We start from the raw sequence: 24,417 nt of genomic DNA, 5'->3' as shown, positions 1-24,417 counted from the left end.
TAGCCACTGAACGATCTCTCTGTTGGAATGCAAAAACAGTGGATATAAATGCTACCAGTAAGGGAGAAATATGCTGTTGTCAGGGGGAAAAATACAGAAGGTATGCTTGGAAATATGAGACCTGCAGAGTGTGCTGAAAAAAAAATGCATTTAGCAGCAACTTACCCAGAGTTTTTAGTCTGGAGGTAACAAATGTCTCACTGTAAACCTGACTGAAGCCCAAAGAAGTGGTTGAGAAAAGATTAGGATATGCTGTCTTCTCAGTGTTTTCCTTTGAGACACCTCTGGATAGTTCCTCTCTAATTCTAATCTCTGAAATCCCTTTCTGAGACACTCTGACTCTCTGATAAAAATAGGATAAGGAACCAGGAATCCCACAGGAGGAAAATCAAGAGCCTCTGCTCTGAAGATCTGGATTGCAAATCCTCGGTGAGGTGCTGGTCATCACAACTTTTTAGGTGCTGGTTCCTCTCACTGAAATCCAACATCCAAATCTGTAGGAGAATGTGAACCTCGACCCAAGCAGATGCTTCATCATGCTGATACCATTGCAAAGGCCTTTTTTCCTACATTTTTTTTTCTAGGAGTGGGGAAGAAGAGAGAAGGGCAGGTGACAGGGAAATTTGACAGTGTGGATGGAGGGAAAGACAACTCTACTCTCAGGTAATCTTGGCATATTTTGAACAATATAAACAAATTGTTTTCTAAGGTACTTTAAGATCTTGGGCTCACTGTTTTTATGTCTTTTTCTTGAACAAATATGCTGTGGAATGCAAGTCTTGCAAAAACGTTTAGATTTGGCCATGTAGAAACTTGTACTGAACTCCAAATTGGATCCTTGGTTAGGTATCCAGCCTCTATCCCCAGGCATGCTGTGGTCTGGTTGTTCAATAATAAAAGAAGAAATGATCTGTGGCAGCAGTAGGTTACAGGTGCTTAAAACAAGAGCTGAGGGAATGAGCCTGAGCATTCTCTTGTGTCCTGTAAGCTTGATTTATTGTTACTTTATTCACATGAAAGTCAAATTTGTTGAGTAAATTATATAACGTAAGCATCTCTTACTTCTGTTGTTATAGGAGCAGGGTGTGCTAAATTGAGCAAATCAACCAAATCATTACTTAATAATGTGCTTAATTCATTGTCATGGTTTTTCCTCATGAGTATAGGTTATGTCCTCGCAAATGCACTGCTATTGCATTTCCCTGTAACCATTATTTCTTTTTTTCGCTATTCAGTTAATATGTACTGATGACCTCACAAGTAGTTAATTCAAGATACAAATAACTTTGTGTTGTGCTACTAACATGTTTATTTAAAGAGTTTTCTAGGGAAACTTATATAGAATAGAGCATTTTGCAAGAGTCATGAAGAGACTCACAAGAGAAGTATAGAAGATATTTTCGACTGTGTTTGTATTGGAACTACTGAAGAGTGAGGTACAGATCCCTACAATAGCCAAAGTACAGCGGCACCACATTTAATCTCAAATCCTGGTTTATGCCCCTTTTGTTTGTTTTTGTTTTGATTTTGTTTAGGCTTTGTCCCATATACTGCTTCTGTCCTCAGCTATTCAGTTCCTGCTTTCCTTTGCCCAGTGTTCGTCCCTGATCTCTCTTTGTAAGTGATTCCCTCAACTAAACTAATAATTGAATTCAGTGGAACTTGAGGACATTCTCAAGTGCTCTCCTGAAGAAGGATGCTCTAGTTAATCAGACTGGAATTGTTTCTGAAGTAAATAAAATTTATGAAGAGTTTTCTGAGTTATGAGTAAATGCAAGAACAATTTATGTTAATTTTGTCACAAAGTACTTTATTAATAAATTGTTCAGGCAACTAGATAAACCTCTCAGATACCTGCTGTAGAAGAGAAATAACCCCACTTACATATCCGTTTAGGAGCTTTTGTAGGTATCACCCAGTGCAGTAGCTATACTTTGCAGTCCAGTGCTTGGACAGTGAAACTCTTCACTGGGTGAAAAACTTGCTAGATGACTGGGCCTAGAGAATAGTGGTGAATGGAGTTACATCCAGCTGGCAGCTGGTCTTTAGTGGTGTTCCCCAAGGCTCAGTATTGGGACAAGTCCTGTTTAATATCTTTACAGATGATTTGGATGACAGGATTGAGTGCAACCTCAGTAAATTTGCAGGCAACACCAAGTTGGACGGGAGTATTGGTCTGCTGGAGGGCAGGAAGGCTCTGCAGAACGATCTGGACAGGCTGGATTGAGGGGCTGAGGATAACTGTATGATGTTCAACAAGGCCAAGTGCTGTGTCCTGCACTTGGGTCACAACAATCCCCTGCAGCGATATAGGCTGGGGGAAGAGTGGCTGGAGAGCTGCTCAGCAGAAAGGGACTTCAGGGTGCTGTTTGACAACTGGCTGGATATGAGCCAGCAGTGTGCCCAGGTGGCCAAGAAGGCCAATGGCATCCTGGCTGGTATCAGCAATAGTGTATCCAACAAGACCAGGGGAGTGATTGTTCCCCTGTTCTCAGCATTGGTGAGGTCGCACCTCGAATGCTGTGTTAAGTTTTGGGCCCTTCCCTTCAAAAAAGACATTGAGGTGCTGGAGTGAGTCCAAAGAAGGTCAACAGAGCTGGTGAACAGTCTGTAACACAAGTCCTATGAGGAGCAACTGAGGGAGCTGGGGTTGTTTAGCCTGGAGAAGAGGAGGCTCAGGGGGGACCTCATTTATCTCTACAACTACCTGAAAGGACACTGTAGTGAGAGGAGCTCAGTCTTTTATGCCATGTCTCAAATGAAAGGATGAGAGGAAATGACCATAAGTTGCACTAGGGGTGGTACAGATTAGATATTAGAAAATTTTTCACTGAAAGAGTGGTTGAGCATTGGCGTAAGTTGCCAAGGATGTGGTGGAGTCACCATAAGTGAGGCATCTGAATGTGGCACTTGGGGATGTGGTTTAGTGGTGATTATGGTGGTGATAGGTTGATAGTTGGACTAGATGATCTTAAAGGTCTCTTCCAACCTTTATGGTTCTGTGAAATACATAATTTTATTTAATCTTTGGGGTTTTTTGGTGTTTTTTTTTTTCTTCTTGACTACATCCGTGCTAAGAGTTAAACACCTAAACTAGTCTTTGGGGTGGTTTTGGCTTGCACCAGCTAACCAAGTGGTTTCTGGGCCCAATTTGGGCCCTTGGAGGGCAAGAGAAGTAAATGACACAAGTCTGTTCAGTGCCAGCTGACCTAAGCAGCAGGCACAGGTCCTAGCAGTTTTAACCTAGTAGCATAGGTGCACAAGACTGCAACAGGGCAGAGAAGAGTCCCTGTGTCCCTTGAAGCAAAGTACTGTAGAGGGATGCTGCAAACTGTTTTGTTGGAAGAAGAATTTTTAAAAGTAATTGCAAAGGAATACCCCACAGGGTTATAATAATCCTAGGTGAAGGTCAAATTTGACTGCTGTTATTGGCATTGTATGCCATTAATCCCTGTGTTTCAAAACGAAATCACATGTATTATTACATTTTGGTCCTTTACAAATGTTTTTCATTATCTGGGAAACAACCCTAATGCTCCCTCAGTTTGGGATAAAGCCATTTAAAGTTTCAGATATCACAAGTAAATGATCTTGAACTTAACAGCCTGTGATCACATCCAAGCAGTGGTATATAAATGAGTCACCTGAGACATCACACAGCTTATTCCACCCAGACTAACATATGGTGATAGCTCCTTGAATCATTAACCAATTGCCTGATGTGCACATATTCTAGATAAACTCTGCACTCTTAACAGTCTTTCAGGTCTGCCAGTAAACAGTCCTTCTGGCCTTTGCATGCAGGTGGCTGATTTTGCTGCCTTTTATCAGATCTTCTTTCAGATCACTTGAGTCCATGTAGTCCATGTCAAATTAAACATAATGGAAGTACTGGAGTTCTTTGGAGCTGGAATGTTTTATAGAGCTTACTTTGACCAAGAAAGATGTAATAAAAAATGACATTATCACAAATTTTTGTTTTCTTTGGTGTTAAAATTGAGCTTGAAAAACAATGATTGAAAAAGAAATCTTTAAAATGCCTAAGTTTGCAAGTCAGCAAAACCAAGATTTTTAAATTTTCAGTGAAAAACCTGGAAATTTTGTCCAGTTCTGATGGAAAAAGATTAATGTAACAGCCAAGCAGGGATTTGAATGCCCCATTTTAATACACTTGATTTAATGAAAGAATTTCAAGTGAGGGGTTGCATCAGCTTGCAGAGTTGCAGGGGATAGGGAGATGACAGAGAAGGTAGCATGCTAAATGTTGGAAAAGGAAGATGATCAAATCAAGGGCAAATCTTATTTTACTCTGCTGACTATCTGCACAGGGCTGTGACCCTGTACTGCAGATGCAATAAGGCTGTGTATCCTGCTTGCCTTCAAGTGTGGAGAGGACAGGAGAGTTCAGGTAAATAAGAATGATTCCTGACTGAGGTGAAGAGCTTGAGGGTGACTCCGAGTGTTTTCTTGTCCTCTGACAGGCAGCTCTGGATCTGACTTGCAGTCTTAAGCAACAGTACTGTTTCAGCCAGTATGATCTCTATGTTCTTTGCCTCTTGTAATGGACTGCCTAAACCAAAGTTTAGGCATGTAACCTAAAGTGACTTTACAGAAGTATAAGACTCATATGCTTTGCTGAGTCAAAAGCTCAGGTAAATGTGGGACTAAACCTTTACAAACAATACGTATTTATAGATCAATTGCAGGACTTTTGGCCTGCACAAAACTGTTCAATATAATCACAATGATATTTCCAGCAACTCTATAAAAATTAGTTCCAGAGAAGTATCAGACATGAACCACGGGAGAAACTTGATGTTTTGAGGATCTGGCCATATTGCTCGGTCCATAGTAAAGGGTACTGCATGTATCAATAGCTGTTATTAATAATAGAAGATAATCGAAGTTAGTAGGAGGGAAGGACTGATAAATGTAGAATGGCATTTTGGCTAAATCATGGTATACTTAAATGAGGCTGTGGCAAAGAATTAGTCAGATTTAATAGCAAAGAAATTAGCAATGGAGAAATAGAGTGTCTTGGTAAATCAAACTTGCAGAGAATTTTTTGTATACAAGAAAATATTTAGAACTATGATAGTAAAAAAATTATGGAATTATCAAGAAACGTGATACAAGATGAAAAAGTGTGACCAAAAGAGTTACCTCAGCTGGAGCAAATGTTTCCTAGTTTGAACTGAATAGCAAGCATATCTATAACATCCTATTGCAGCAGACTGAAAAATATGTTAGATGCCATCTGGAAAGTTGCAGTGATTGCACTTTTTAAAAATTTCCTTCTAACAAGAAGCAATTTTGCAATCTCAGCTGTGGCAGAAATTATGAAGATGAAATGCTTCTTTACCTTTACTTAAATGATACATTATGCAAATTGAAAACAGCAATTTAAGGATACAATTACATAAAGAGAACAGCTTTTATGATCCTCAAACAGGAAATGTTAAGGGATAAAAAAAGCAAACCCTAAATGCTGTTGACTTCAAGTTATTACAGGAAAAAAGCTCTATACCTTTCTTCATTTCAGGAATTACAATTGCCAGTAAAGACAGTCTTTGTATAGCATCCCCATTGAAGGCCTTTAAAAAGCTGAGAACAAGTAAATAAAGTTGTACATCTTGTGAAAACTTGAAATGTGAAGGTAGTATTATTGGAAAGGTATGGGGATAGTAAACAATTTACTTCTGGAGCAGAACTGAGAGTAGACTCTTATTGAAAGTAGGTTTTTATACCCTGGCCTAAATTACTGCACCCCTTCACATTTATCAGCTTTTATGGGATTCACGTCTCTTTGCTGATAGTGTCGAATAGCCCAGTGCATGATGACCCATGTCCATCAGTGAGTAGTTTTTACTGATAATTTATTTATGTCAGACTTTAAAACTGAGAAGATGGTCAGTGTCTCTATGACTGGGGAAAATCAGGGATGTTCATGTGATGACAATACCATGTCCCACTTCACTAATCGGTCCCCAATGTGTATTTCAGTGGTTTTAATTATGTGTTTACATCTTGTTGACTTCATGTACTCTCTTGATTATCTGTATGTGCAAGATTACCTTTTAGTCTTCTGTATTTTGCTTGGGAACTCAAACTCACAGGTTGACACTTAAGCAATGAGGGACACCTTCGACATGGGGAAAAACCTGCTAGCTGCTATTGTATTGCACCACAGGGCTGTCTAAAGATTTTTTGAATCTTTGTCATTGTTTTTCTTCTTAAAAAACCTGTATCAGAAATGTTTTAATGTTGTTGGTCCTGTCTTGATTATGTGTCTAGATTAGCTGATCTCTTGAGGTCCATACTTCAGGAAAAATAAGGTGTATTTCCTTTATTCAGGAAAAAATTAATCAAGTGTGCAGTTTGTTAATTATTTTGATCCGTATTTTTGTGAATATAGCTCCTTGTGTTTCTTAGGGGTTTGCATCTTTATTATGAGGACTCTTGCCACTGTCCTAACCACATATTGTGATTTGGCAACTAGCAGTTTATCTGTCTAGCTTTTTTCTAATCCCATTCAAAGTCGTGGTCTATATATTCAGGTTTTTAAGGTAAAAACAAAGAGGTTGCATTTGTATGTAAACTGGTCGAAATACCAATTTTTAAAAAATCAACGTATAGTTTTTACAAAAGCTTTTGTTAGACTGTGATGTTCTCAACATTGCTTTTAGTTTTTAACTGTGTGGCAGCTCAGCTTTACCTTGTTGAATTAGTATGTGTAACATAGGGGCAAGTGGTGAGACAGAAACTGGGTGTCATCTGGGCAATTCCAGTCAAGTTCTCACTTTTCTGATGGTGCCGCTAAAAGGTCCTGCTTTTCTCTTTTTGCCAGCCCTCCACCCACACACCCTTCTGAATAAGTACTTCAGCTGCAGAGTGATGGAGTGGCTTGTGGTGCAAGGCAGATATGATATCAAAAAAGCAGAAGTTGCAGATGGATTAACTGTTAATTACCTGCTGTTTTTGCTGCTTACTTCAGTGTATATTAGGATAAGGGACAAGAAGAGGTTGGGTGCATTAGTATATTATGTTTAACCGCTGCACAAATGTTATATACTTCTGATTAGGATATATTTATTATTTTAGAACGTTATTCCTTAGGGTTATGTTTGTGTTTTCTTTCTTTAGGGTTAGGTGTAAGTTATTAATTGTCAATGAAAGTAGAGCTCACTAGATAGATAGTTGTTTGCCTGTAGTTACATGTTCTGGCTACCCTCTTTTTCCTATTATTCACTGCATCCCTGGTTGAACATAAATTTATACAGAGATAGTGTAGTAAGCTCTGAAAATGTGAAAAAAGTTCTTGTAACAGAAAACATCCTTAGGTTGAATTGACATATGTCAGTTCTCTTTAAATTTTTTGAGAACAAGAGTCTGTCTATAATTAATATGTTCAATTTGCTGACTAAAATATGAGATGCAGTGAGTGAAGCAAACTGAGCTGAAGATGAACGGAAAGAAGAAGCTTAGAAACTGATGTGAAGGTGATGGCTGGGATTTCCTTAAAGAAAGAAAGAAAAGATCAGGAAACTTGGGATTCAAATGTTGTAGAAAAATCACTGTGTCTTTCTAAATTAATGAACCTCTCAAAAAGGATTTTGGGAATTATTTAGGGTGCCTTCGAGCAGTAAAAAGAAGGTGAAGATTTAAGTAAAATGCCTTAGGGGTCAGAAAATGAATGGGTAAAGAAAATTGCAAGCAGTCAACCTCAGACACTAAAAGGGAATTAAAACAAATAAAGGGCTCTTTGCTTAGTAAATAAATAGGAGATAATGACACTTTACTTATTGTATAAAAATAGTATTAAGATGGAGAAATATTATATGGAAAAAATATAACAATAATAATAGAAGGTTGTGCTGAAATAATATAAAAATACATGAGTAAAGTCAGGAGAATGAAGTATCTACCCATCAGCAGGGATTGAAATAACAGTCTGTTGAATAGAAGAACTTTAATTTCTGAGTCAAAACTTGTGGGTGATGATAATGGAGAAAGTGTGATTAAGGATGCTGTGACATCTTTGTGAAACAAGAAGCTTTGTGCAAAATTGGAGGCAGGTGAAAAATAAATGAGACTTTTGCAAGAATATTAGAGTCACTATTAAAATCATCATAGAAAAGATAAGAGTAATAATGAATTAGTTTGGCTGAAACTAATCAAGTGTTAAAAAGTTTAACTAAGTGGACAATAGTAAGAAGGAAATGAAATGAGGAAAGTAGGCCCATTAATTTTTAAGAAGCTAATAGGTCAGACAAAAATAGCTGAGAATTCAGAATCTCTTAAAAAGAAAATAAGGATGTTGAACTCCCAACACCAATGCGTGCTACATAGCTGTAACCCCAGGGACCCTGTATTGGTCATGCTTGGTAAGGTACACATGAAGAGATAGACTTTGGCCCAAAGACCTTACAAGCTTTTCACTGTTTGTTATGTTGTTTAGTTTTTCTAGGTTCTTCTCTAATCCATTCCTAACCCTTAATTTTCACTACTGTGCAGCAATTTTCCCTTCTGCAGTGCCAGTCCTTCCTGTTTCAGTGTGTGTCTCTAGTGCTCTCATCATTCTATTTGCTCTGTCTTCCCTGTGCCGTGTCCCCCCCATAGTCTAGTCAGATGTAAGGTGATCACAGAAATCTTTATGTTCCTTTGTTCAAAGCACCTCAGCACAGTTCTTCATTTCTACTTTCTGCCTGACAATTGTGTTCATGGCTTTGTCATCCCAGTCAGTGGGAGTACAAGAACTAGCAGCATCCTGGTATCCTTTTTGAGCGCACGCACTGGATAGTTTTGTTGAATGCTGTTCTGTCACGATGTTCAAAGCAAACATCTACTGCAATGCAGCTGTTTGAGCTCTGCCTGCACTCGGTACTATTTTTGTTTGCTGTTCAACACATTTTCTTAAACCTCTTTTAGTAAACTCAGATACGTGCTGCAAGCTGATTGCTCTTCAGAGAAAAGCATAATCCCTAGGAGCTGCCTGCCTTGGCAAGCATGTACATGCTTTTTAATATGTCAGCAGTCAGTTATTTAAGCAGTGGTTTTTCTCCTCAGTTTGTGTTAGCCTGGCCCAACACTTAAATATTTTTTTCATTTGCCTTCACTTAAGAAGATCAGATGAATGTCCAGAATTGTAAATTTGACAACTGTGGATCCTTGCAGTCCTAGCTCAGATGATTTAGTTATTCTACCTTTTACACTCTATTAGAGATATATTAGAATACTAGTATTTCAGAACCAGGATCATGCAATTGATATTACTCACAAGAGCAGTCCCATATTCTCTAAAACCACATGTTGACTTTCTGGAGAGAGTTTTCATTGGCTAATTTTTCCTTTTTCCCTGCCACAGTGCATTCCTGCCTGAGTAAAACAGTTTACCTCCACAACCTCAGGAGAAAAGTTACTGGTCTGCTGTTTTTCCCAATCAAGATAATTTCACATTAAAGGATATTGCTCTGTGCATGCCCAGGGCCTCATCTGTAATCATCCTTCAAATCTGCAGTTTGTTCAATAATTAACTTGTTGCTATAAGGCTCATACAGAATACAAGTAGTTCAGTTCTTTACGTAAAATCATCTGCTGATTTGAGAATGGTTTAAAATATTTTTCTTTGGGAATATTATTTTATTTTTTCATTACAATAGTGAAAGAAATAGAAGCTGTTTTCATGTCTTAGCCAAGTTAAAAACATTGGAGATTAGAGTCCTCCACCTCTTTCAAAGAATGAGACCTGCTACAATGGATTTTTTCATGTCATGTCTGGAACTCTTTTTCTGAAGAAAAGTAGCTGTTACAGTGCTTAAAATACATTGATAGCATGATCACAAATAGGTACTGCTGTCTGGTGCGGAATGATTACATTTTTGAGATCTGGATTTATTCCCTTCAGGTGTTTATTAGTGATAGGGGCTGTCATTTGAATCTTTGACAGCATCGGTAGTAACATTTATATTGTAATTTAACCAAGTATTGGAATACTAGCATAACCTTCTTGATTTTTGGGGGGCTTTAGGACACTGTGGGTTTCCCCTTCCTCCCCTCCCCTTTCTGTTACAGGAGTGTCTCATCTACAGCTGGCGAGAAGTTGTGGGAGCTAAGACTTCACCTCAAGATGCAGTGCCAAGACCCTGGCACGCTTCATCCTTTTCCTCCATGCTAAGTTATATTTCCTACTACTTATTACAGCTGCTTCCTCCACTTAGTCCCCTTTGGGGTCAGCCCACAGTAAAGTAGTTATGGTAAATAGTGAGCTGACTGGAAGGAGTCATGGACAACACATCCCTACTGCCACATCCTCTCTGTCCTTGCTGTTACCAGAGGCAACACAAGTCGCATTCTCCCCTTGCTGGGAAGAAGTGTTTGAGGAAGGAAAGTGGAGGTAAGGACCTGGTCCAGGAGCCTTAGATAATCCAGGCCTGATCGCATGGAGAGTATCTTTTCCAGAAGTATTTCTGCCTGACAACTTTGAAGTAACAGTACTGTGACAGTAACATGCCACCTCTCTTGAACATGGCTATTTCGATAGATGTGATTGTATTGATAAAGCCCTTGTATCTCGTGTATAAGAGCACAAACATCTAGTTTGTCTCTTTGTTTTTCCCTTAGTATTCACAGTTTGCTCTGGGCACTTGCAGCATTTAGGAAGAATATCAGTCTGATTTGTTGCCTGCAAGAGAGTCTAATTAAAACAAGAGAGCAGGATGGGAATTGATGACACATAGTGCAGCTGAGCTGCTCCAAAAGCTGAACATGGCAGCTGTGGTTTTCGTCATTTGCAAAGCCTCAGCCAACACGTTGGCCCACAGAGTTAAAATAAATGTCTAATTATGTTGTTTAATTATTTTGGTTCCAAATTCCTGCTTGAAAAGTATTGCAAAAGATGTGAGAGAAGCACTGAGAGTGCCATTATCATGATGGTGGCTTGCCAATAAATCAGAAATCACGACGCTTTCTCTTAGTCAGGTTCCTTCCCTCCCTCTGCTGGGTGGTCAGGCTGCAGAGGAAGAGTGCATGTGCTTGAACCAGTCTCCAAGCCCTCTCCCCTCCCCTGTCACTTGGCACTGACTCACAGCACTGTTTTTCAACACGATGCTAATTAGCTGCTGAGCAGCGAGATGCTGTGAACGCTAAGAGAAAAGACAGAAAAAGACTTCAAAGATGTTAACCTTTTTTTTTTTTAATTATGTTGTGAAAATAATAAAAGAAATATCACTGCTTCCTGGATCCAGCTATTTCTTGTATGCAGGGAGATATTGCTCCAGGTTATTCTGGGGTGAGGAAGTTATGGCTTTTTTCTTTGCTTTCTATGGACTAGTTATTCAGTGGACCAAAGAGAGGGAGCAAATATGGATTGCTGGGTTAAGTCTGGTGGCTAAACTTGAACAAGATTCTACTAGTTTGCCAAGTAGAGAAAAATTGATGCCGCAAGAGAAACTGAGATTCCTGCATCAGAGCAGCCTTTTGGGAGGTGAATTGCCTTAGGTCTAAGTCCAGTTTGGGACATGAAGACCTTTTCATACACAGCTTAAGCAAATGCTCTTGATTAAAATTATGAGAACAATTAGGGGCTTCAGACTCTCTGTTGTTTTAGCCCATAGTCACAAAATTACTTGCCAGTAAAGTGATTAATCCTATCTAGATTAATGAGTCTCCTCTCTTTGTACAAAGGCTGTCTATCAGTTAAGATGTTTGTGAATCAACTGTTCATCTGAATTGTCTTTATCAAGAACCCTGGAAAAAAAGTGACTTTTCACACATAAATGGTTCCCACTGGTTGTGTGTATTTAATTAAGTAGGGGTGCACTACAGCTGTAATGTGTTATTCTTAATTTGCCATTCTTTGAATAGCTTGATAGCAGATGAATGTTAAATACATTGTCAAAAACTAGGGAAAAAACTCTTTAAGAAAGACTTCTGTTTTTCATCTGATTCTATTTGTCTTTTCTTTTCCCAGTGTTAAAGTTCTTCCCTTCCCCCATCAGGAAAATTCTGCATGACATGAATGAAGATTACTCATATAGTCAGTGCCCCACTTACTATTAATTTGTATGATCAAGGAGACCTCTGAAATGTTCAAGGAATACTTAGAGTCAAACATTTACAGTCATCAAACTCATGATTAATGCACAAATAAATTGTGACTGTAGGTGATGAACCTGGTGAGCTATCTTGAGATCATTGTTTTGTTCTCCCACAAACTGAATTTCACATTTCTCATAACTATACTGAGACCTTTCTGTTTCTACATGGAATTAATAAGAGGGGAAAATGAAAGCTAGAGCACCAAGAAGCCAGGTCTATTCAGAATCCAATATTTTGACTTATTTTGAATGATGCACATTTTGCACTCCAAAGGGATTTACAGTTGTTATTATTGTGAAGAAAAACTGACTGAAGAGAAAAAAGATTTGTCTCAGAGTTTATTGTCTGTTTGCTGCTGATCTCTCTGCAGCTAATGGAATATTGGTACTACAAACAATGACTGCACACCGCAGCTGATTGATTTCTTAATACTTCTTTTGGAGCACGTGGTCAGTCAGCTGTATTCTCCTTTTTTCAATCAAGGCTTTCTGATTTCAATTCTCAGTTTCCTCCCCGAACAGATGCTTTTTGTAATTGAGCATTATGAAAAGACTTTCTGAAAAGTCTACATAGAAAGAAAAGTAGGTTTAATTTCTTTTGTTCTAGTCTGATCCTGTGGGGAGTTTTAATGTGATGACTGTAGAGAAGTCTTGGTGCCCATCTGAGAGTGGTAAGAATTTAAATGAGAGATTTTTATTTCTCTTAACCTGGAGATAGCATAAATTAGAACTTGATAAAATGCACAAATTAGAGTAAAATTAAATTTTTTCCGCTGCCTTTGGGTCTCTTAATCTTGCCAGTCCCTCTCCTTATTTCTCTTTTTGCATGTGCACATCTGTGAGTAGTATTTTATCTCAAATATATTTCAGGATTTATTCATGTTTATCCACATACCAGCCACAATGCCTTATCTTTAACATTATTTTCAAATAATCCAAAGTAAATCTAAAATAGTATTTTATTTTCTGTGCCTTTTAGCATTACTTTTCTACGAAAGAAGTGAAAACAACTCTTAGATTTGTGGTAAGAGCAGAGTCCATGCAATGGGACATTAAAATATACCATGATAGTTCCTGCTCACTAAAATCCCTGATCTGATACCAGTTCATAAGCAGTTGAAGGAGACCAAAACTAATGTTAACTTCACCTTTCCAAATGTGAATTTTCTCCCATATATGACTACTTCACGTCTTGGTTGGTGAGAATGCACTTTCTTACTTTCAAAGGCTTACACTTACTCCTGCCCACTGTAAAGTAGGACTTTACATACAACATGAGGCTGGGGTGGTAGGATGTGTTGCTGTGATGCATAACTACTGCTAGAAAGACAAAGTGTGTACCAGGTTGCAACTCATCTCTCTGCTCTATGAAGATGTGTTGCTTACCAGATGCAATGAGTATGAAGCCACTAGACCTGAGATTTCATTCTGCTACAGGGCACAGAAAGGCAACCATGCTTCCTAACAACAGCAATCTGCTTTCACCCTTGAATGTTTATGCAAGAAAAGACCACGGCTAATCTCACACAGTGTATGCGTTGAAAAAATACTTCATCAAAACTGTGTCAGCTTTAAATTTTTGAGTTGAATATTACCCTGGATTTTCAAACACCTTGTTAAGCAATGGATATATTCAAGTTCTTGCAATTCTAGAGGAGTGAAAGTTTGACAGCATGGCAATGGGGCGCCCTGTGAGCATGAAAAGAGTAACAGGTGAGATTTTCGAGGCAAGTATATAATTAAGCTAGCAAAAGGGACATTGAAAGCTCTTATAATAAGGATTGCTTTTCACATCACAATCGATGCTTGAAAACGTTGTGGATAATTTTTTCTTTTGAAAAGGCTACAGTAAAATGGAAATGGAGAAAGAAAGAAAAAAATGAAAATGTAGTATATTCAGACATTTTTCTGTCAGACTGTTAATGCCTGGTGTCCTTAATACAACTTTTCTGCTGCTAAAGTAAAATAAAAAAAAATTCCCTCTCTTATTTTTCAGTGAAGAATTTAAAAGACTGATATGGATACATTCTTGCAAGACCTTCTTATCCAGAGCATCTCTGGAAGTGTCTGGTACTTCAGAGAAACATTAAGGCATCCCACATTGTTTCCTTTCCAGTTTTCAAAATTCTCCCACATGGGGATACTCACTGGTTGCCCTGGCTCATCATGCCATCCATTTGCTGTATCTCTTTCAACTTTAAGTGTATGTTTACATAGTTAAATCATGTGCTCTGCAAATGAAATGCTCAGCTAAAATCCAGTCAGGAGGCTGCCGTTGGTGGATGCAGAGTTTTTCCTTGAAATCAGTTGTCCTCTTCAATGAGGAATTGCCAGGATCTCCCCTCTTCTAGGCTCCTTATTCATCCACAGAGGTGGTTGGGCCAATCTCTACTTTAACTTTCAACTCAAACTCACAAGAGAGCAGCTTTGGCTGTTTCTATCTTAGGTTTCTAAACTAGAGTACAAATGAGTGCTAGCATGGCAGCTGCAAGATGTGTGGTGTGTGACTGTGAAGGCCGGGTAACTTCACTGTAGGGGCACTCGTACTTGCTTGGGTCTAGATACAGCACTTAACTTGACTCTAGGAATGAGGGAGAACTCTTTAAGAGATCAACCCACTCAGATAAAGAATAATTTGCATATAGCAGCAAGCTTTAGAAATGTCACTACCGTGATTTTTACCTTATTTTAATGGTAGCCAGAATTAGATGCATGAAATTTGGCTGAAATACATGACTGAGTGAAATTCTAGCTGATTATTTTATTTTTTTCCTCATAATTAGATGCCTTTTGATATTTTTACTTGGAAATAGTTTTCATTCTTTAATAGGAAGTAAAACCATGACCAAGGTGCATAGTGTATCTTTGAACACTCTATTTAACAAGTTTTCTCTTTCAAGGTTCAAAGAATTAAAATTATGATCTGTGTGAAATTATACATAAGCCTTCTTCAGAATGCTTCCTTTATGATCTCTTAGTTTACATTTCTTTAACATTATTTGTTATTTAAAATATAACTTGTCTTATTTACATTGATGCTTGAATTTCATGTTACAGTAGCAATACCACACTCCTGGTAATTCATTTCCAGTTGAGCTTAAAAAACCATTGGGCTTTCTGTATTTTATCTTTTAATGCCTCCCGCAGTCTGCAATAACCATTCAAGAAATACGCTGTGTGTCATGGCCTATTGGTTTAATTTAAAAATCTAAATTTGGAGACTCCACATGCTATGCTTTCAGTTTTTCTAGTGTAAAGCTGTCCTATAATGGGAAATTGGCAATGCACTTCACCATCACTGAAAAAAAAATCAGCATTGATATAGTAGAAACAGAGTAGAAAAATACTTTGACTGTGTCATACTTGGTGAAAAGTAATATAGATATAACTGTGAAACCTGCTAAGGCTTCTAAAAAATCCCAGCTGTTTTAAGGCAATCTCTGCCTTGGGGGATTGAATGCCCTGAGGTGGCATGTGACATGGCAGCACCAGGCAGAGATACTCACACGAGTCAGGAGGTACTATTGGAGTATCAGCAAATCAGCATGCCTGTGCCAGTGTGGTTACTGCCTGCATTTCTCCCTGTTTGGAGTGTTCAGCTTGTGCTGCATGATAATAATGGCTCTTGGAGACAGCTTTTGTGAAGACATGTCCAATGGCTGTGAGTGTAAACACAGCAATTCAAGAGCATCTCAAGTCACCATTTACCTTCAGGACAGAATTTTACCTTCAGGACAATTCCCAAATACCTTTTTTGCTTGACTAGACTTGCTCATGTGGTACTTAAAATCCTAGGGATAATGACAGTCAACAAAGCAAGTTTGCACCCTCAGCAAGTTTTCCAGTGACACCAAGCTGTGTGCTGCCATCACCAAGCTGGAGGGAAGGGATGCCATCCAGAGGAACCTTGACAGGATTGAGAGGTGGGCCTATGTGAACCTCATGAAGTTCAATAAGGCCAAGTGCAAGGTCCTGCACCTGGGCAGTCCCAAGCACAAGTGCGGGCTAGATGGAGGATGGATTAAGAGCAGCTCTATGGAGAAAGACCAGGGGATGTTGGACAAGGAACTTAACATGAGCTAGCAATGTGTGCTTGGATCCCAGAAAGCCAGCCATGTCCTGGGCTGCACCAAAAGAAGCATGGCCAGCAGATTGAGGGAGTTGATTCTGCTTTTCTACTCCACTCTCATGAGATCCCCACCTGAAATATTGTATCCAGCTCTGGAGCCTCCAGTGTAAGAAGGTCGTGGACCTGCTGGAGTAAGTTCACGCGAGGGCCATGAAGATGGTCAGAGGGCTGGAGTACCTCTCCTATGAAGACAGACTGAGAGAGTTGGGGTTGTTCAGCCTGGAGGAGACTCAGGGGAGACTCTATAGCAGCCTTCCAGTACCTAAAGTGGCTACAAGAGAGTTGGAGAGGGACCTTTTTGCAAGGCCATATGGAGATGAGACAAGAGGGAATGACTTCAAACTGAAGGAGGGAAGATTTAGATTAGTGTTAGGAAGAAATTCTTTACCCAGAGGGTTGTGAATAAGTGGAACAGGTTTCCCAGAGTTGTGAATGAACCACACCAGGAAACATTCAAGGCCAGGCTGGGTGAGGTTTTAAGCAACCTGGTCTTGTGGAAGGTGTCCCTATGGCAGGGTGATTGAAACTAAATTATCTCTAAGATCCCTTCCAAACCAAACTATTCTATTATTCTATGGCAGTGTCCCATCCAGGTGGGTGTTAAAGGTCTCGTTTCTCCTGTATGTCTAAGCCTTTACCTTATCTGGCATTGGAAAGGAATATACTGAAGTCAAGAATCTTGGAATCGCAGAATATTCTGAGTTGGAAGGGACCCACAAGGACCATCGAGTCCAACTCCTGGTCCTGCACAGGACTATCTCCAAGAGTCAGACCATGTGCCTGAAAGCATTGTTCAAGTGCTTCTTGACCTGACCAAGGTCAGGCTTGGTGCTGTGACCACTTCCCTGGGGAGCCTGTTCCAACACTCAACCGCCCTGGGGCTGAAGAACCTTTTCCTAATATCTGACCTAAACCTCCCCTGACACAACTTGAGGCCATCCCCTCGGGTCCTGTCACTGGTCACCACAGAGAAGAGATCAGTGTCTGCCCCTCCTCTTCCCCTCATGAAGAAGTTGTAGACTGCAATGAGGTCTCCCCTCAGGCTCCTCTTCTCCAGGTTGAACAGACCAAGTGACATCAGCCACTCCTCATATGACTTCCCCTCAAGGCCCTTTAGCATCTTCATTGGCTTCCTTTGGACACTCTCTAACAGCTTAATATCTTTCTTATATGGAGGTGCCCAAAGCTGCACACAATATTCAAGGTGACATACCAGTTCAGAGCAGAGCGGGACAATCCCCTCCCTGGCCCAGCTGGCGATGCTTTGCCTGATTTCCCCCCAGGACACGGTTGGCCCTCCTGGCTGCCAGGGCACTGCTGACTTAATTTCCCATCAACCACGACCACCAGGTCCCTTTCTGCAGCACTGCTTTCCAGCATTTCATTCACCAGTCTGTACATCCAGGGTTGCCCCATCCTAGGTGCAGAATCTGGCACTTCCCTGATCTGTACTACAGAGGAAAGCTGATTGGTAAGCAAAGCACACAAAAACCAAAGGTAGACACAGTTGATATCTAAAGCGTGGCAAGCAAGTCTGTAAGAGCTCCTGCCACAACCCCAGCACTGTAAACTGACTCTAGATAGCCCAGATCAGTAAGGTGCTCAGTCTAGATTATTACATGCCTGTAACTGTCTGGTATATCACTGATTAATCTTGGCAGATCAGCTTCTGATCCATTTGAAGGGCAATTTCCCTCGCAGCAGCCTCCCAGATACCACCTAGGCATAAGTTTATGTACAAAACTGAAAATCTGGGCATTTTTAGGGTTCACCTAATGGATAGGATGGGGTTCCTTGTCATAATGTGGTAGGAACCTGTTCTGGGAAAAGAAGTTGGTTTGCATGTAGAGGTTCAGTGACACCATTGGGATGAGGGAAATTCAGGTTAAATGCTTCTAGTAGGTGTGTCCTGCCACAGGGGAATGCCCTCCAATGACACAGAGCATTGGATAAGTTGTCACCTGTGTCATAGCTTTGCCATTGTTCAGGCACAAGTTAAAGTTTTATGGGTACAAAAGAGGAAAGAAGAGTACAGTTTGACTCTTGGTATATCTACTTAATGTTCTGCAAACAGAAGTAAGCTTCAGATCTTAAACTGGCTGAACGTGAGCCAGCTCTCAGCCAAAGCTGTGTAGCTCTAGGTATTGCATTGCTGACTCTACACTAATCAGTAATCTGAAAGGCAGAATTTCTTTAGGCTGTGTCCACTGCCACTCCAATGCAACTAGAGAATATTGAACCTGCTGATAGAGCAGGCAGGTGCACTGCTTGAAGAACAAGGGCACCCGGCTTTGACAGGCTTGGAGAAGGCCTTGGACTCCAGTCAGCAACCTCCAGCTGTTTCTGGGCTTGTAGCTGTTCTCCTTCATCTATGTCACAGAAATCATACCAGGTTTGGATTGATCACAGCATGATCAAAGCCATGCTGTGACAATAAGCAATTTGAGTTTCCTTTTTTACTGTTCCTGGCTAGACCACTACTGAGCTTTTAAGTGTTTATAGCTTTATAACTTAGTTACTTATCTCCAGGTCACATCACATGATGTGTATTCATTACAAATTGATTTTTGCTAATTTGTAACCTAACTTTTAAAAATAAAGCTATTGTAGAATCATATTCAAAGGACTTGTTTCTTCACTTAGTGTTGGCTCAAATGCTATATCACTTTTTTCTCTTTTGTGATCAGTTTAGTACATAGAGCTGTTACATATTTAGTAGGCATTTTCATTTGCAGATTTTTTTTCTTTTTAGACAACACATTTTTGTAAAACAGTGGAAATCTTAATATGTAAAAGATTAATCTGTGCTTTTCTTTTCAGATGGTCTGAGTATTAACATTCCATAAATAGCCCAATTTTCCCTCTGAGTTGGTAAGTAGTCAAATACTTCTGCTGAGGACATTTTTACTTTATCATCCAGAATGTGAACAAATTATATTTACTGGTGTAAATGGGAGTAAAATATGTGAGTGTTTTTCTAATTTAGTTTGGTTAATCTCATCTTCAGTGCTACTAAGTAATTGCTTGAGCAACTATCAAGACAAAAACTCTTAACAAGCTCATAGACTCATATATTGCTGTGGTATACCAATTTATGTTGCATCAGCATCATCCACCCAGAAGAGATTCCAGCCTCTGATCTCCGGAACCTTAAAATGCTTTTTATTTGCATTAAGGAAACTTTAAGAAATACAAAAATTCGAATTCAATCTCATTGTGGAATTTCTGTGTTCAGCAGCTGAAATGTCACTCACTATCTGACATCTGAAAAATCATGTGTTAATTCCAGACATACACATTCCCTATGAGATTATATCTCATTTATGTTAGTTACATAGACTGAAGGCTCAGTGCCTATGGAATCATTGAAAGCATCTCCTGATCTTTTGTTCGTTTGCTCATGTTACCTTTTTACTCTGATGCTTTAATAATATAGTAAGTTCTAGGATTTGGGGGACCTGTTTCTGCAGTTCCAAGAAAGATAGTTTATGGAGCCAAAACTTGAAGGTCCAAAAGTAACAATGGATATGAGTGGAGTGCGTACCAGCTGGTAGTCTAGGCATGGCACAGATAATTACAAGTAAAACCAAGACTGGTAAATGTTTGTGCCAGTATAACCCATCCTGGAGTGTAAGTATGTTGTGCCAGGCTATGCAAAAAAAACCCCCAAAGCTTCTTTCTCTATATCTGTACTAACTGGGGGGTCCAAATAACAGATGTAATAACTTTTCAGAGCTTTTATAAGCAAATTAAAACAAATGCTTGGCTATTCTAGTTCTATTACATTCTAAAATGCATTAGATACAAGAACATGATCAGACTTCATCCTGGGGAATAATCATCTGATTCTGATCACCTGCATTGAGGAAAGATAAATTTGAAACATAGCTGATTCAGAGTAAGACTACTAGTGCAGTTGGGTGACTAGGAGGCTTCTTACGTGACAGAAGCTATGCTGGTGTGTCCCTGTCAGATTAAAGCTGAAGGATGACAGCTATCTGATAATTTAATTAGTATCTAATACATTGCAGATTCAATATCAGGTGAAGAAGAAGGTAATCGACAGATGATTATTTTGGTTCACTTTATCCTGATTTTGATAACTCTTCATTCTCTTTTTTGTAGTTCCAATTCAATGACTGTTCTTAAGATCACTGTTTTCAAAAATCTGTCTTACAGGGACCATACTTATGCAATTCTGGTACAAACAACCTGCAGCATACTGATCCTCACAGGGTTACTCCAGACAAGAATATGAAAGAACCAAATGCTTTGTGACCAGTGATTTTCCTCTACCTACAAGGAAGCTTATGGACTCCTTTTTTTATATATTCTTAATTTTCCTGGTGTTTAAACACTCATTTAATTCATTTGTCTCCACAAAGCCAAGATCATCATGGGGAAACTTATGATCGAGAATTAATGTCTAATTATTGAATTGTCATAAATAGAAATGAATTAATGTTAGAACTTGAACACCCTAAATTTTATGCCATTTTTTATGTTTTCTAAAAGCATCAAAAAATGCTTCAATCTATATAACTGTTCTTATATAGAGCACGTAATGATGCTGGCAAGCCCTCAAAAGGGCTTCTGCATATGGTAAACACAAATTCACTTTAAATTCAGGAGTAGAACCAACAGAGGCTAAAAACCACTGTGCAAAGAAAGATAAAACTCAAGGAAAGTATTCATTTGAGTCAAGTAAAATCAGTGTGTATATTCCCATGCTCACAAACATTGGAATTCTACTGAAAAGTCTGTTTAATATTATTTGCCAGCAGGACAGCATGGACATTGGAGTTTTAGATCCCATCCAATTTTAAATTTAACTTTGCAGCTCACCTTTAAGGGCTATGGGCAGAAACCATTATATCGCTGAGCTTTCTGGTCTTCAGATCCTTTTAAATGAACTACTGAAATCATTACGAAATCTTCATGATCAGCAGGAATCAGCAATGATGTGGGGTGGTATAGAGTAACCTCCGTATCCTAGTCATGCCCTCTCCTGGCTACTGCAAAAATTAACCCTGTCCTGGCTGCAACCAAGACATTTGGTTAAAATATTCAGTCATATTTTATTGCTCAGAAGGATACAGGACTAATCCCGATGGGTAGATGAACATCTACATTCCCAGTTACACATTTCTCTAAGTTTTGCTCATACACCTCCATTCTGAGCACTTGGCTTTCTTTCTGAGGTTATACCATTCATGGCTTTCTGAGAATCTGGATGAAATGAGTCAGGATTTTGTCAGGAGGATTAAGATGAGACCTAGTAAGGCATCCACATTAAAAAACAGCAAGGAAGGATATCTCTGCTCTGGCAACCACCTAAGTCAGGAGCGCTTCAAAACTCATGTGTCTGTAATTAGGGCAGAAATTTTTCATTAGTTTGCCTTTACAGGGAAATTAGAGGCTTCTTTGTTTAAACAAAAGCTATCCCACTGATTTGAACTTCACTGTGATCTGCATGTCAGGTGGAGCAGAGTTTAACCTCTGCCAGTCACCAGGGGTGACTACGAATTTAATTTAAATCCTTCTACAGATGAAACAATGATTTTCTTACCTAAAGTAATTTCTTGTCTAGAACCACCAAATTTTAAGAAAGACACACAATTGAAAAGTGATGGAATTTCAATCTCAGATACACTCCTTAAGGCACTGAAGGTCATCTCTAAATCCTTTAACCAAGTCTCCTGGCATGTGTAGGTGCAAATGTTATTTGTCTTAACATAAACCACCAGAAAACTCACTTTCAACATTGTGTTTGAATAGTAACAAGGTAAATAAACAGTGTATTGGTCTAAGCAGACACTCCAGCTGTGGTCTGATGTAAGAAATGATCTGAGGAGGGAGTATCTATGGTTACTTGGACTGACAGTCTGGTAGTGTCCAAGCAATTTCCTTACAGCTGAAGCTATCTTTCCAAAGACTGCTAATGGTAAAGGAAAATGTCTTTTTATTTACTATGAAGGTGTTAGAACTCTTTAAATTAATTAATTAAATTCAAAAGACCGTTTGCAGAGTTGATAGACCTTTGTGTAGAAGATAAGTTTGTTTACTGTTATTTGAAACAGAACTTTAATTACTATTAAACCGTGATGAAAGTAGAAGGATATTTCACAAAAAGGACCAATGCAGGAAAAAGTGAGCTTTGAAGATGCTGTAAAATTTTTCTGCTATAAAAATAAAGCCATTTAGAAAAATACTGCATATGTATGAAGCCAACTACATATTTACAAGCTGAGGCTAAACTAAGAGCATCGTGTGGAGGTGTTGAGTCAATGTAGGAATGACAGTAGTTAATTTCAAGTCCAGCCCAGCATGAAAGAGCTCCATTTTTTTTTGTTGGTCTTTTTTCTCTTTTTAGAGCTGTTGAAAAGGTAAATTTACAAAGCCATCTTTATTATACTAGCAGCTCCATACTACACTTGCCTAAGTTTTATAATATTGTGCGGAGCCTCTTGCTATATTCAAAATTGTAAAAAATAAAGGGCATAAGAAGCTACAATATAGCTTAATAGCTGCCCAATTTATCACTGTTTTGCACTATATTGACATCACAGAAACATGACCTTGCAGAACACACAGATGGCTCAAACCCAATAAAATATAGAGTTCTGATAAACTCTATGTTACCATTTCTACTGGCTTTGTATAAAGATGTATATGTCTATGCAAAAAAAATCCCAAACAAACTCAAAACCAAACCCCAAGGCAAACAAAAAACCCCAAACCCAAACAACCTCACAGTAAGTTTTAAATCCAAATTTCTTCTCATGGATTTTTCCTTTTTTTTCCTCCCCCCTCAAGGAAGGGGAAGTTAACCTATATACAATGGAATTTAATGAAATTTTGCTAATATTGATGTAGCCTTTTCTAGCAAAAATAGATACTCCAGCAAATATTAGGCAGTGCTGGTGAGGATTTCAGTTATGAACAGAAAACTAAATTCTTTATCTCAGACTTCTTGTTTATCAAATAATGGCTATATTCTATTGTATATTCAGTACCATTCCCATTCTTATAATGTTACCTAGCACACTACAGGAGTGAAGATTTTACTTCTCCCTCACCTTTCCTTTACTGTTATCATCTGTCTAGTTTTGTAAATGGCACTTACGTTGGGAGATTAAGAACTCCCACCCCATGCTGCATGTACTCATGCTCATCCCTGTTTGACTTCGGGGTAGGGATTCTGTTACCTTCACGTAAGTGCTTACAACCATTTTAGATGTTTTAAACACCTCCTTGGCTCCTGGTTACCGCTTCTTCAAAATGGTGGTGCTGTATGGTAAATCCTGGACTGCACCTGCCAGTCCTGTGCAGATGTTTACCTGGATTTTAGTAAAGCTTTTGACACCATTTTACACAGCATCGTCCTGGAGAAACTGGCTTCTCATGGCTTAGATGAATGTAGTCTTCACTGGGTAAAAAACTGGCTAGATGGACAGCCCCAGAGAGTGGTGGTGATCCAGCTGGTGAACAGTCATGAGTGGTCTGCCCCAGGTCTTAGTATTGTGGCCAGTCTTGTTTAATGTCTTTATTGACAATTTGGGAAAGTGGATTAAGTGCAGCCTAACCATGATCTCAGACAATGCCAAGTGACTTTAGCACTTTTCTGTTTCTATCCTTCTGCACCTCAAATGATAAACATCAGTGTCAGGGTCTCAGTTTTTGGTTGCTCTCCATGTTTAAAACCTCTAGTGAAGAACTGACAAATTGAGAAGGATCATTAGATGTTTGTTTCTGTGCTGGGGTCCACTTGCAATGCAGCTGCTGCTCTGTAGTGCAGTTGCCTTGGTAGGTGCTGACTGGGTTTGCTTACCTCACAGCTCCTGAGACCTGACTCTTCACTGTTTGCAAAGGAAGTGAAGATATCCAGGGGGCATGTTCTAGTTCTAGTCAAATCCACTTTCACTCCGCTTTATTGTTGCATTTTATTACTTACATATTTTATCAGTTGAAATTGTTATTTCAATTTCAATAGAAATTTTTTCCTTTCAAGAAGTTGATCTCTGTGGATTTTGGCTGAGAAAACTTTCTCCTCCTTTTTGGCATTGCTGAGATTACAGATTTACAAATAGATTGGGTTTATCTGTGCCATATGATTTCCTAATAAACTGTCCTACCCTGAAGCAGGATGTCCTTTCCTCCTGGCCCCTGGGTATGGGAATAAGATGAGAAGAT

At 39.1% G+C, this 24,417-nt stretch overlaps 1 protein-coding gene across 3 annotated transcripts in view; it reads left to right on the top strand.

The window, feature by feature from the left end:
• The window catches only part of GABRA4 (gamma-aminobutyric acid type A receptor subunit alpha4), a 119,244-nt gene that overhangs the window by 52,785 nt on the left and 42,042 nt on the right, over window positions 1–24,417 (top strand). The window contains exons 10-11 of one of the 3 annotated variants that reach the window (XM_039384937.1): window positions 585–663; window positions 19,045–19,075. The exons of 1 other annotated variant lie outside the window; for it this stretch is intronic. In XM_039384937.1, the coding sequence (XP_039240871.1) occupies window positions 585–663; window positions 19,045–19,060 (95 nt within the window). In that variant the 3' untranslated portion in view covers window positions 19,061–19,075. Of the gene's footprint in view, window positions 1–584; window positions 664–19,044; window positions 19,183–24,417 lie in introns of those variants that run through there. One more of the 3 variants, XM_039384939.1, reaches the window with a different exon arrangement.

Source organism: Pipra filicauda, unplaced genomic scaffold, assembly GCF_003945595.2.
Source record: "Pipra filicauda isolate LSUMZ 115617 unplaced genomic scaffold, ASM394559v2 scaffold116_size3395265_pilon, whole genome shotgun sequence".
Taxonomy (NCBI): domain Eukaryota; kingdom Metazoa; phylum Chordata; class Aves; order Passeriformes; family Pipridae; genus Pipra; species Pipra filicauda.
This window is presented reverse-complemented; position numbering and strand designations above follow the sequence as displayed.